At 41.7% G+C, this 14072-nt stretch overlaps 1 protein-coding gene across 2 annotated transcripts in view; it reads left to right on the plus strand.

Annotated features, from left to right (window-relative positions):
- The window catches only part of STARD3NL (STARD3 N-terminal like), a 47620-nt gene that overhangs the window by 28114 nt on the left and 5434 nt on the right, over nucleotides 1-14072 (plus strand). Inside the window, exons 3-7 of one of the 2 annotated variants that reach the window (XM_008508033.2) lie at nucleotides 3503-3580; nucleotides 6245-6322; nucleotides 8246-8299; nucleotides 8413-8530; nucleotides 10439-10534. In XM_008508033.2, the coding sequence (XP_008506255.1) occupies nucleotides 3503-3580; nucleotides 6245-6322; nucleotides 8246-8299; nucleotides 8413-8530; nucleotides 10439-10534 (424 nt within the window). The remainder of the gene's footprint in view (nucleotides 1-3502; nucleotides 3581-6244; nucleotides 6323-8245; nucleotides 8300-8412; nucleotides 8531-10438; nucleotides 10535-14072) is intronic. The other variant, XM_008508035.2, reaches the window with a different exon arrangement.

Genomic DNA, 14072 nt, shown 5'->3' on the forward strand with positions numbered 1-14072 from the left:
TGGAGTTCACCGTGGCTTGAGGCCTTGAGGACTTGAGGACGTGAACTTGAGGACTCTGTTTCTTCTCCAGACTCTTCTCCCCCAGGCTCTCTAGACTGATAGGAACAGGAATCAAAGCGGCAGTAGAAGGGAAGTTGTTTTCTTGTTTAGCTTTTGACACTTTGGTGGAGATTATGGTTTTAAAAAAGTTCTCTATCAATGCTTGTTGTCCGTTTCATTATTATTTTCTGACTAGTGTACTAGAAAGCGTCAGAATGCTTCTAGTTTGACCTGGAGCTGTCACGACCAGCTCTGTGGCCTTGAGTGGAGGAGATGGACTGAATTGGGTTTGGGAGGATGGGTGGAACTTAGGATAGAAGGATGACCGGGGGTTGGATTGTGGGAATAACAGGGAAAGGGCTTGGAGATCAAAGTGAGCAGAAGCACTGAGGCAGGAGTGTGTGCTTGTGCCTGGGGGGGTGTGTGTGTGTGTTTTGGAGGGGACAAGGACAAAGGCAGAAGAATATTAGCCTGGCTAGATCATAAGGTGCCTATAGGAAATGAAATTGCTTGAGTAAGCTGATTCTAGACTATTAAAATCCTTAAAAGCTATATGGAAGTGTCTGGACTTACTGCAGTAGTGAGCTGTTACAGGTTCTGGAGCGGATTGGAAATCCTGGTTTTGAGATCTTTCAGAAGTTAGTGACTTGCGTTCTACATCGTGACCTTCCTCCTGTGTCCAGTTGGACATCCAATGTAACATGCTCCCCACCAACACACACACAACCCTGCTTTCCGCTTTCTTCTTCATCAGTAAATGATATCCAGATGCTGAGGCCAAAAATGAAGACTCATTCTTGATTGGTTTCCTTGTTTGTTTTGTATTTCTCATGCCTCATTTGCCATCTAAAAGTCAGTCCTGTCAAATCTACCTGCAAAATATTTTCAAAATGTGACCTCTTCTGTCTCTACTGTTGGCACCCTCTACTGAGCCAACATTGTCGCTCATCCAAATGACTGCACCATATGCCAGCTGGTTTGCCTGGTTCCACTTGCACCCTCCTACAGTCCATTTTCCTCATAGTACCCAGAGTGACTTTTTAAATAAAAACATAAATCAGATAATGTTACTTTCTGTTTAAAGTCCCTCACTTACTAGAGCACTTAGAATAAAATCCAAATGCTGTAACTTGGCTTGCAAAACCTCCCCAGAAGCCTCTCCAGACTTCCTTTTCCACCATCAGTTCCTGGCCCACCAAGCTTAGCCAAACTTGCCTCCTTCTGTTCTCAGAATGGAACGAGCTCTCTTCTATCTTAGACCTTTATACTGGTTATTCCTTCTATCTGAAATGATTCATTTCCTTTATCTTGATGCAGATTCTGACTTCTTATCATGCTGGTATCAGTTTAAATGTCACCATGGAGAAGATGTCTGTGACTAGCCAACCCAATGAAGTCATCCATTCTGTCACACTGTCCTGCTCTCTTCTCGGTGTGGCATTTATTTTCTTATTTGTCGTCTCTCTCCCCTTGCTGGCATATAAACTCCATAAAGACGGAGATACTGCTTTGTTTACTGAAGCATTTTCTGTATTTAGAACAGTTGTTTGCCACTTAGTAGTTGCTCAGCAAACATTTGGTGATGGATAAAGGTCTTTGTGGCAGTGGTTTGCAGGTGGATTAGATTAGGGAGAGAGTGGCAGTAAGAACACTCACACAGAGGCTGTTGAAGGAATCCCATGTAAGGTGGTGGGAACAGAGAGGAAAGAGCTAACCTGCGATGTGTACTAAAGGAAGAAATATAGTGATAGGCTGACTTTATCATCCCCAGTGTCCAAAGGTGAGTCTACGGTTGGTAGACTCATGATGGAACCTAGAAGAAGGGTACCAGCCCAGATAGAACTGTGATTGGGAAAGGATTCCGTGTGAAACTGAAGATGAATCTATCTGGGAAATCTTGACCTAGAGACAAAGATTTTCAAATAAGAATTCAGAGTACAAGTTAAGGCTAGAGATGTAGATTTTCGATTTTTCTGTTTAAAGGCAACACAAAATCAGTCTTTAAAAGTATGCAGATAGCAGAGAAAACCTTTTTCTACTGGCTGTTTCTTGAAGAATTGTATGGTGCTTTGAATCTGTTCTCTCAGCCACGAGGGAGGGCTAATCAGTATGTGATAAGAACACTCTGCCGTGGGCCACTCGGAATAATCATTCTTTAATGTGTTGAATATTGGTGAGTTTCCTTAGTCTGGAGGGAGACAGGGATCAGACTACAGGTTTGTTGGCCTTTAGTAATTATTTCTCCTTGCTCCCAGGTGTTCAGTTCTTTTCATTTGTACAAGTCTGTAGTCAAGCAGATCTATAGCCAATCTGCATGAATCACACAGAAATCTAAATCTCCTTAAGGGATTTTTAAAGTTCAGAATAGTGTTTATAGTATACTTTCATTTGCATAATAAATACAAATATGAGAAAAGGTATCTAAGCCAAGACAGTCTTTTCCTTGTAGCAACTTTTATTCTAATTTGACCAGTTAACAAAACTTGCAGAGGTATTCCTTATTAATTTTTTCCCTTTTTTCTCTTATCCAGGTCTTTGGTTAATTGCCCTTCATTTTGTCCCCTTCAGACTGTCTGCATTGGTTTGCCAGGACAAACAGTGTCTGTGCTCCAGACTGGAAACTTGAATTTACTGTTGTACATCATGTTCCCTGTGGTTAGGCCAATCCATGGCCTAACAATGATAGAGTGTGTGCTTGAGAGCTGTGTTAGCTCCTGGACACACATTCCCTTTCTTGATTTCTTAAAAAAATATTATTTTCTGTAGTTCAATATGTAAAATTTTGAACTTGATCATCTAAAATTCAACTTGCTAGGAGAATTGGGAGAGGACAGAAAGTTTATCATATTAGCTTTAATTTTTATCATTTATTATAACTTTGTCACTCATGCTTGTAGATCTATTTTGTTATTTTATCTATTCAAGTTAACAAATATATACAAATATATATAAGTTGCTAAGAGTGCAGAATTTTAAAATGCCAGGAGCAAATAAAAAAGATAAGCCAGAGAGAATTTTTACACTTCTGTCCTGTGTCATGGTAACTGCTGTCATTGATGTTTACTCGGAGATCAGGAGACCCCTTGGCCAAAAGCGAGGGGAGCCAGATAAATGTGAATTGTCTTCTTTAAAAATATATGTTGGTACAATGGAAGACTTTATCTTAGAAGAGAAAGGAAAATAGTTTCTTATTTGACATTTAGTTTGACAGAATATGAACTACAAAAAAAGTCATTATTTTTCCTTATACATTTATATGCGTTGAATGAATTCAGAATTGAGGGGGGAAATGCTATTCAGCAGTCTCCTGTTAGAATTATGAGGGGTTTTTCCTTCCATCTTTTAACGTGTCTGGGTTCTGAGATAATAGGCAGAAGGAGTACACAGCACCTTCCTTGCATGTTCTCCTGTGTTATTTTCACAGCGTTGTCTCTCCTCATTGTTCCTTCTTACTCCTCCCCAGGTGAATGGCGGCATTGAGAACACCTTAGAGAAGGAGGTGGTGCAGTACGACTACTACTCTTCTTATTTTGATATATTTGTAAGTATTACCCGTTTTACATTTCATTTCAGATGTGAGGCGACTCTAACCAAAAGGCAAATCTCCTCTCAGTAGACTTCAGATTCTGTGCCATTCTTTCTTCTTCCCTTGAACATTATCATTCTTTTTCCCTTAGTTGCTGGCCCATTCAGTGCTCTCCCTCTGTCTTTCTAAGGAGTTGTCTGGTCAGCTCAAGGAAAGAAAAGAGTAATGAGAGAGAAGGGAGGGCAGGAGAAGGAGCCGTTTTGATTTTCTTGGCGGAGAACTTTTCCTGTTTCAAATGGCTCAAATAGAAGCCATTGGTGCCCCCTAATCACTAAAAGGAAAATTCACCGATCTATATAATAACACAATGAAAATGCCATTTTTTCTGCCTTGAGATTTCTGAGTGTATTTTTAGTACTAATTCCATGTTTCTTTTTTCGATAGTAGAGATTTTTGAGGAAAGGTGTATTGCTAATCTTGAGCAGCATTGGTCAGCTGTAGAATTACATAGGTGCAATTGTCTGTAGGTGAGGCATTGATTTTATTAGAACGAATGCTTGCAGTCCCTTGCTCAGACACACTGTGACTTTGATTGGGTTTGATCCATCTCCGTGGTATCTCTTTATGGTTGATAATATAAGTACATCAACTTCTAACATGATGTTAGACACAGCACAGGCACTGAAAATTCATAGTGAATTCATCCAAATTCATTTTAAAAACTTTATTCACTATCTTTAGTAGCTATATTCACAGTGGTAAGAGTAGGACTCTTAAAGTCAGACAAACCTGGGGTTGATTCACAACACTGTCACTAATTGTATATCTTTGAATATATTAGGTCTAAAGTTCAGTTTCCACATATGTAAAATGAATTCATCATAGTTCTGAAAAGTAAATGAAATAATACATGGAAGACTCTTAGCCCAATGGCAGGTACATCCTAGAAGCTCGGAGAACCACCTGTAGTCACTGTGGTCATTATTATGTTTGGTTGAGAATTTTAGTGGTTATATTTTCTAGTGGTTTCCAAACAACTCTAAAAAGCCTACTTATGTTTTGTTTGTGAAGAGACCTGCAGAAGAGTGTGTATGGGGAAAGAGGTAGAATTCCCAGTAAATAGAGATCAAGGTTCTTTGTCATCACCCCCTTGCAAGCTGAGTAGTTCCATTTTTATCTGTACAGTATGTTAGTGTTCAAATAAGATTGTGTCAAAAAAGTGTTTGGCTGCTGCAGAATATTTGGAAAACCACTAGTGTAATTTAATCCCCTCATTTTTTCAAATGAAAAAATTGAGTTTCATAGTTCAGTGTCGTGACCTATCCCAGGTCATTGAAGTTGGTGGCAGAGCATGTTAGATCCCAAATCTGTTGATATTTCTTTGTTTTAAAACAACTGACATGTAATAACAAAATTGACTTCTTTTTTTCTTATTTCCCTTGCTGCATTTGTCTTAAAATAGTCTAAGCCAGGAATTGTCAGGAAGCCAGTTTAATCCACTGGCCAGATCTCCAAGGACTGTCTGTTCTCCATGCTTAGACAGTTAATGGTCAGGAGCCCATTAGCTTAGACTGGAAAGACTGTCATGCCTGGCCTGGGAAATGGACGCAGCCTACAGGAAACTTGGGGATCTGGGAGACTTCGAGATAGAGGGGGGAAAGACTTACACTTTTGTTACTTCCAGAATGCAAAGATATACTTAGAATGAATAGAGAAACTAAACATTTTGCAGATTGTTGGAAAACACATTTTTAATGAAAGCAGCAAATTAAAAACAAATATAATCTGCAAACTTCACTTACATCAAAGGATCTTAAGTGCAGTCAGCTAGTCAGTGGCAGCAAAATAGTAGTCAGCTTGCAGCGTTTCAGCGATTTTGATTGGTAAGGAACTGTTGGCAGACCCCCACCCTGGGGCATTGCTCGAGAGTCACCTGACTTCTTCCAACTCGGGATAAGCATATTTTCCAGTAAAATTGTATTCTGTCTTTATTCCTTAGTAGATGAGAGTTGCTAAGACAGCTGTGGCGTAGTAGTTAAGAGCCTGGTCTTTGGAATCAGGCTACCTGGGTTCGGATCCTGGCTTCCTTCCTAAGGAGTTGTGTGGCTTGGACGACTTTTCTACCCATCTTGTCTGGGTTAGTGATAGTAGTTGACTCATGGTGTTTTGTAGTGAGGATTACTTGGGATAATAATACACATAAAGAGTTTCACAGAAGTCCCTGAACCATCCTAACTAATCCGATGGTTGCTACTGGGAGGGGCAGAACTCTCCCAACACCCTGGTAGCCCAGAGCTTCGCAGTGGACTTTACAGAGAAACTGATATCTTCCAAAAGAGAGTGTTTGTGCCTGGAATGGAAAAGTCAGCTTTCAGAACATTTTCTCTAATCTTAAAAGGATATCAGAAATATATGTGGACTCAAATAGAAAGGAAAAACAAACATTTAATCATATGTTCTTTTTTTGGTAATGGGAAGTTAATTTGAGCCCTTATTTGGGTGGTATTACATAAATTCTACATCAGGAATCCCAAATGCTGGCCTGTAGACCATTGCTAGTCTGTGGCAGTCTTCAGCTAAATCAGAAAAATGAAGACGCTCTGGTGGATTCTTCATAAAACTAAATTATTTTACTTCTGTATATATTTTTTAAAACTTGTCTTTTTTTTTTTAATATAGCTTTTGGCAGTTTTTCGATTTAAAGTGTTAATACTTGCATATGCTGTGTGCAGACTGCGCCACTGGTGGGCAATAGCGGTAAGTGTGCCTGGGTGGGTGGTTCATCTCTGTGCTGGTGGCCAGGGCCTGCTCACAGCAGAGCTGAGCTGAGGGAAGATGCAGTCTTCATCTGGGTTGAATTCCACTAGCTTTTCTTGAGTCCCCTTCCTCCTCAGTAGGTTTAATACTCCAGGGCTTCTTTCCAGTGGTAATGAATAACTAGCTTTCTCTTAATGGATACTGAGCCAAGTGAGGAATCTGGAGGCCCACTGGTGATTACTGGCCGAGCACCAACCCACCCTTTACCTCATTTTGCAAATGAGAGATGAGATCAGTACCTCTGTCATGAAGATATTTGGAAAATTTCCTATTTGGTTGAAACTGCTTGATGACTTCTCATCACTTGCTCTTTGCTTGTTTTGATAATTCCCTTCCTCCCTGTTTTATTCTCCTCCTTGCAGTCTTAAAGGGAAAAGCTCCCATGCTCCTTTTGGTTGTTACCTTGGGGCTTCTTGAAGGCAGTGGTGTTTTTACTCATCTCTGTTTCCTTGCATCTAGCACAGAGCTTTGGCACATGCTATTCACCCTCAATAAATATTTATTGATTGAAAGAAGAATTATAAGCATTTCTGCCTGAATTATTTTTGCCATTTCCGCAGACGTCTGAACACTCACCTTTTTGAGAGCTCTAATAAGGCAGGTATACGGTGTGGCGGGGATGCTGAGCTCCTCAGGCTGGAGAGAACTGCTCAGGAGTAACCTGTAGTCCTGCTTTTGGGCTCTGAGACCTCGGTCTGTGTGTGGGCTGGTGCAGGCTTGTCCAGCTGGGAATGGAGTTCTGTTTCTCTCCTAAGGAGTCCGCCAGGGGCCACGTCTGCCTGAAGCCATCTCTCCTGAGCATCCGCAGAATCACAGGGCTGATGTCAGACTATCTGTTGAACCCCAAGCTCACATTTTACAGATATAGGCTGACAGCTTAGCCAGAATTGACGCCGTTTCATGAGGACTCTTTTGCCAATACCAAATAGCTTATTATCCTTTCCCTGTTTTCTACAGCAGTCCCTGTTTGGGACATTGTATTCCAGAGTCTCCATAATGTACGCTAGAATTTGTCAGACCATCTGTCTCAGTGTTTGTTTCAGATAAGTAGTTGACTTTCAATGAGAGTTTTAGGAAAGTATCTTCAATATCTGCTTTCAAAGGGACAGGTCAGATTTAGCATATCCATTTTAATGTTGCTCATTCTTCTTTTTAAAAACATTTGCAGAGGGGGTCCAGGCAGCTGGAAGGAGAAGTCAGCTGGTACCTAAAGAGCACTTAGTGTCAACCCGTGAAGTTATACAGCAGCAGAATGCACAATGCCTCTTTTCCCAAGCAGCTCACTCTGGCTGGGGTGTGTGTGTGTTGGTTGTGTTTTGCTAACAATTGCTGACTCTGATTTTATTAATGCTTACTGAGCATGACACCTGATGTCCCCTGACCTCCATCCTGTCAGTCGAGGCCACTGTTGGCATTCACTTTAGCTAGGTTTCATACTGCTACAAATCTAAGTTGGAGCATGGAGTGACAAGATGCACCTCCTGTGAATTATCTCTGGGCTCCCCAGCCCCTAGGGGGAGCCCTGCCCCTGTATTTCGCTGGTCCCTCCCTCCATGTGGTGATAGTGGCTTTGGATGTTGTACCCTCTGATGGACCAAACTTAGTTTCCTAAGACACCAGTCTGCTAAAGTGTGGGAGAGGGAATCCACAAGCAGCCAGTCAGGGACTGTGTGCCCCTCAAAGCCCAGTTTGCCCCAGTGTGGGTTTAGGGGATAGAGATAGAGTGATGTGGGAAGGAGCCAGGCCAGACATGGCTTTTTCAGGCGTTATGTGCTTCTGGCTCAGAGGAGTCTCTTGTGTGAGGAAAGTGCCTTCACAGTGTCCGTGTCTGATTTGAATGGTGCTGGATTATGTGTCTTTCAGTTGACGACAGCAGTGACCAGTGCCTTTTTACTAGCAAAAGTAATCCTCTCAAAGGTATGGCCTACCCCCCTTTCTGTACAATTACCGCTTATAATACCAAAGCCTGTTTTCCGCTGTGAGCTCATGGTAACTACATTTCCCTCTCTTGGTCCCGTCTGTTCCTCCAGCTTTTCTCTCAAGGGGCTTTTGGCTATGTGCTGCCCATCATTTCATTCATCCTAGCCTGGATCGAGACATGGTTCCTGGATTTCAAAGTGTTACCTCAAGAGGCAGAAGAAGAAAACAGTAAGTTTCTCTCAAAGTAGCCTCCTGGGACCTGCTGGGTTCCGGGCTGGAAGGAAGAGTGTGGATGTGGCTGTGAATGGAGCTGCGGGTGGAGGTGGGCGGATCAGGGGTCTGCCTTCTTCAGTGGGTGCAGCAGACATCTAGAGCAGGGCTGGATGAAAGGAGAGTGACAGAATGTGGCTCCTCTCTCAAGCTCTTAGGCCAAGCTTCCCTGGAAGAAAATGAGACACTGGTGAAAAAGAATTCAACAAAAATAGCCAACACCTCTTTTTCCTCAGACAGGTTGACCTTTTGTTCTATTCATAGTAGTCACAGAACATTGAGCATTTTTGGCATCTAAACAACTGCGTTGTTTAGGCACAGAGGAATGTAAATCAGTCTTAGGTGAGCTGAGACAGGAGTTCTAAATAGAAGTCAGTGATTTTCCAAAGTCTCACATTGCTATCCATACAGCAGGTGGTGCCTTTGAATGTGCCTTAATTAGAACCTAATTGTTGAGTGCCTAGAGGAGATTATTGGTGGGCCAATGATGAAGACAGTTCAGAGGAGGAAGAGAGCAAGGTGGAGAAATGCTCGGTCATCTCAGGCTTTCACCAGCCTTCTCTGAGTAGCTGAGCGGTAGGTAGCGTTGTGTAATTGTGAGTTCTGCCAAAGCTGTTATGCTTCCTCTGTGTGGCTCTGAGGATCCCTGGATATTAACCAAGAAGTCCAAATGATTGATTGAGCTTTATGATTAATTATTGGACTGGAATTCTTCTCTGCATTGTGGCCTTAATAAGAAGCCCACACACCCCACCCACCCTCTTGGAGGTGACATGATCAAAGGTTCATACGGAGCCTGAGACGATTCCAAGACATGCTGTTTTTATGCTGTGTCATTCATCTTGCTCAATTTGCCCTGCCTAATAGGGAAGAAAGTCTTGTGTCTTAGAGAAAGTTAAGCGTGATTATAACCAAACAGAAGGAAAGATAAGCTTGCAAATGGTTAGTTTTGAAAAATCTCATTTACAGAGAAGAAATCTATAAGAAAAGAGTTATAATTCGAGTAGATTTTAAAACACATATTAATCAGACCAAGGTGTGTCTTCTATCCTGTGCCCTCTGTTCCTTTATGAAAATGTATTGTGGAGTAGGGACAGGTAAAGCTAGTGGAAGCCATTTCTTTTTTAATTGGTTATAAACATCAAATTGAACTTTGTTGAATCAACTGCTAAGGTGACTGAGGCTTGAATACTTACGTGATTAAACCAAATTCAAAGTAACTAATAAAGCAGAGCACACAATTAATGAAAAATTTTAGAGTAGCATCTATTTTCACTGTCTGTAACATATATTACATGCATTCCTGGCAACTGCTCGTTGGCCGGGTGCTTCCCCCGACTTTATCTCAGTGTTAACTCAGCTTTAGCCGAGTTGTCGTCGGCCTCTCTCATCGTGTGTTAGTGCTCATGAGCTCTCTGCATCATGCTTCCTCCTCTTTTCTTTGTTTGTTTTACTACACTTCTTTTCTGGGGTGACCTTTTTATTGCATACATATTTCTCCATCATGTTAATTATGCTTTATATATTTATAGAAGACTGCCCATTTATTACACTTTACATCTGGCATTTCTCTAACCAAATGCCGACTTTGTACTTTGGCTTTGTCTGTTGGTTTCTGTAGGGAGGTAGGTATTCCCAAGGGAAAGAGGCTACAAATAGTGAGTGAAGGAATCCCACGAGTGACATGAGGCAGGTTTTTAAACTAGTTGGGATCTGTTCGTACAGTCCCAGTTCATAGTTTATTAATAAAACTTTTATTTTTTGGTTGAAAAATTTTCAGGGTACGTCTTTTTATTGTGGTTAGCTGACCAAGAAGCTGCCAGAACAGTGGCATCATTCCCAGCATCTGAATTTCTTCTCTTCTAGGACTGCTGATAGTTCAGGATGCTTCGGAGCGGGCAGCACTTATACCTGGTGGTCTTTCTGATGGCCAGTTTTATTCTCCTCCTGAATCTGAAGCAGGTAAAAAATTTGATTATTTGTGTTTTGGTCCATCATTCAGAATTTTGGTCCCCCTCCCCCCCATCTCAATACACTTGGCAAACACTGAACATACCAGGCATTTAGGATATGAAAATACCTGAGACGTAGTCTTGGTGTGCGACCAGTGGTGAGACAGAGAAGTAAACATGAATAGAGGGCCACAGACACTGTGATTTGTGACCTGCATCTTTGAAGATAGGCAGGCAGGGGGAAGGTGCTCTCTTTGTCAGCCCTAAACTGACCTTCCTCCGGGATTCCCCACGTCTGAGAGTGGCAGCACTGCCTATGCCCTTGCCCAAGTCAGAAACTGGAGCGTCACTGGGGCTCTGCCCTTTTCTTAGGGCTCACACTCCATTACTCACCGTGCTGTTTGGCTTCTCTTTATTTCTGCCTCCTTTATCTCAAATTGTACCACTTGATATCCTCTCCAACCTCAATTCAGCATTTTTTGTTTCCATTTCTACAACAGCCTCCCGTCTCCCTTCCTCAGTTGCCTTCTTGCAACCAGCCACCAGTGTACCACGTTACAAATAACAATTGCGTTATTCTAAGGTTTCTTCGTGACCACTGTATGATGTGAAAGTCTCATTATTTCTGTTTTAGAGATGAGAAAATTGAGGCCCAGAAAGGTGAATTAATTTGTCCAGCATCACACGAAGAATGAGAGGTAGGCCTAGGGTTTGAACCCTGGCTCCAGTGCTAGAGTCCATGCTTATGGCTAATAAATATGCAGCCTTTCAGTATTAATAACACCAAATTGATCATGTTATTCCCCTGCCCAGAGGCCTGCCTCTGAAGGCTTTATGCCACTGAAAAAAGGATTCAGAAAGCCATGGATCCTTCACCCGGCAGACAGCACCTCTGTGACCACCCTTACTCAGTTGTCCAGCCTCTCTGTCGCTCTCTCCTTGTGTACTCTTCTGAAAGTGCTGGGCGCCCAAACCCTGAAGCTCCTCGCTTTTTCTGTCCTTAACACTACCCCTCTGCAGTCTAGTCTCCACTCACATGTTCAGAAGGCCCCTCCCCACCCCTCACCCCTGTTTCCAGGCGGTCATAGGTACAGTGTCCTTTGCCGGCTCTTTAGGACTCTCCCATGTCATCCTGTCATCCTGGGTTGGCTGCACTGTCTTCAGCACTGACCTGGCCTGTTTCTCCCACTGGGGTGTAAATCTGAGTTAGAAACTACTTTATTTTATTCCCAACATAACACTTAGTGAATATTTTAGACACACACACACACATACACACACACACACACACACACACACAGTATAATAAAACAGCTTCCACGCAGAAAGAGCCGTGTGAATGATCAAAGGCACAGCAGCGTGACGTACCACGTTAGGGGACTCCAAGTAACTTGATATTCTGGACTTTCGGTGTTGGATCTAAAACAGTATAAAACACAAAAGCATAGAGTCAGATGCAATAAAGATATGAATTAGCAGAAAATCTCTTTCTCAGCCAGTACAAACTCAAGTATTAAACTTTTCATTACCTTATTAGAAGGATTATTTCATTGAGATTTTTATATGTCATAGGACTCATTCTTTTAAAAAGAAGTTTGCATTGTAATTCATGCTTTTGGATAGCTTTTATTCTTCTAGGACTAATAAAATTTCTCAGCACTAGTGTATTTTTTTGCTTGGAAGTTCAGAGCAGCAGGATGATAATGATGTGAGGGAAAGCATCTCAGATACTCCTCGTCGGGCAGTCCATTGGCTTCCTACCTGTGGCTTTTACCACCACCTAGTGGTAGTTGGAAGCATTGCCGTTTCGTTGGATTATGGGGCTAAACAAGAACAAATAGTGTTCTGATGGGTAGCTGCTTTATTTAAGGCACAGTGCAGATTGGTATGGGGCAGAGAGGGCGTATTCAAAGTGGCTCACTTTACTGTATTATATTTGCATTGTCTGAATGTTCAATTTAGGAGAGAATTAAAAGTAAAAACTGTTGCTGGAATGCATGTGCCTAGGAAAGAAGGTTCTGCTCTAGAGTAAAGCTTGCTTGTTAGCCCAGTGGCTAAGTATCCAACAGTCTCTCAGCAACAGAAAGCTGCTCTGAGACAGCGCTGACTGGCCCTCGTAGATTAGGGGGTCTGGGCCCTGCCTTCCTTTTCTGGTCTTGCTTTCTCCGGCACCATGTACGGTGCCTGGCATGTAGTTCTGAAAAGAAGAGAGAAGGAAAGAAATTGCAGGCACCAAAAATTACAATGTGAGCATTTTTCCTTGTAAAGGAATGGCTTCAATTTTAGTGTCAGAGATTTGGAAGCCTAGCACATTTTATAGATGTCCTTTGAAAGGCTGTACAGATGGTTGGTGTGCAGGTTTGCCTGTTGGTCTAATCACATCCTACTTACCTGTGTATTAAATGGTCTTCTCTCAGATGACTGGTTGAGGTTGTTGGTTGAAGTTTTGGCCAGACGGCTTAAATGAACCAGTTGTGATGCTGGGGAAAGGGTAATTCATTACCTGCTAAATCATCAAAAGACTGACTTAAAATGAAGAAGAGCTCAATTGTATAACATAATCTGTTCTAAGCAAATATAGATGAAGGCATTAAAATTCGAATTGGATGCCTACTGAGAATAAACATACATGCTGGTTTGCCAGAACAGTCTTGGTTTACTCCTCTGGCCCCATGTCAATATTATAACTCCTTTTATCTCTCAGAAGTATTCTTGTTTAGAGAATCAGTTACATAGTCACCCTGTGTATAGTCAATAGATCTGAAACAGTTTTCTAACTTTTTAATTACAATTTTGGAAAGTATTGAAAAACGATAGCTGAGGATATTAGGTAACATTCATGTTTTTAAAAAACAGCTTTTTAATTTTTGGTGAGGAAGATTGGCCCTAAGCTAACATTTGTTGCCAATCTTCCTCTTGTTTTTTTTCCTCCCCAAAGCCCCATTACGTAGTTGTATATCCTAGTTGTAAGCCCTTCTATTTCTTCTATGTGGGGTGCCACCACAGCCTGGCTTGATGAATGGTGTGTAGGTCTGCACCCAGGATCTGAACCAGTGAACCCCGGGCCACTGAAGCAGAGTGTGCAAACTTAACCACCACAACACCGGGCTGGCCCCCTTTTTAAAAACAGCTTTAATGAGGTCGAATTTGCACACCATAAAATTCATCCATTGTAAATGTGCAATTGCATGATTTTTGGTAAATCTGTAGTTTTTTAAACAACATCACAGTACAGTTTTAGAACAATCTTATTATTTGAAAAAGTCCTTTATTTCTAGTTAATCCCTGCTCCTACTTCCAGTCGTAGGTAAACCGCTGATCTGCTCTCTGCTTTGAAAATTTGCTCCCTTGGGACAGTTAATGTAAATATAATTGTAGTTTTTTCCGTCTGGCTTCTTTTACTTAGCATAACGTTCTTGAGGGTTGTTCACGTTGCAGCGTGCGTCAGTAGTTTGTTCCCTTACATGGCTGAATCCTTCTCTGTGGGATGGATACACATCATTTTATTTATTATCAGTTGATGGACGTTTGGATTGTTTCCAATTTTT

The sequence above is a fragment of the Equus przewalskii genome, chromosome 4 (assembly GCF_037783145.1).
Source record: "Equus przewalskii isolate Varuska chromosome 4, EquPr2, whole genome shotgun sequence".
In the NCBI taxonomy this organism is placed as follows: Eukaryota; Metazoa; Chordata; class Mammalia; order Perissodactyla; family Equidae; genus Equus; species Equus przewalskii.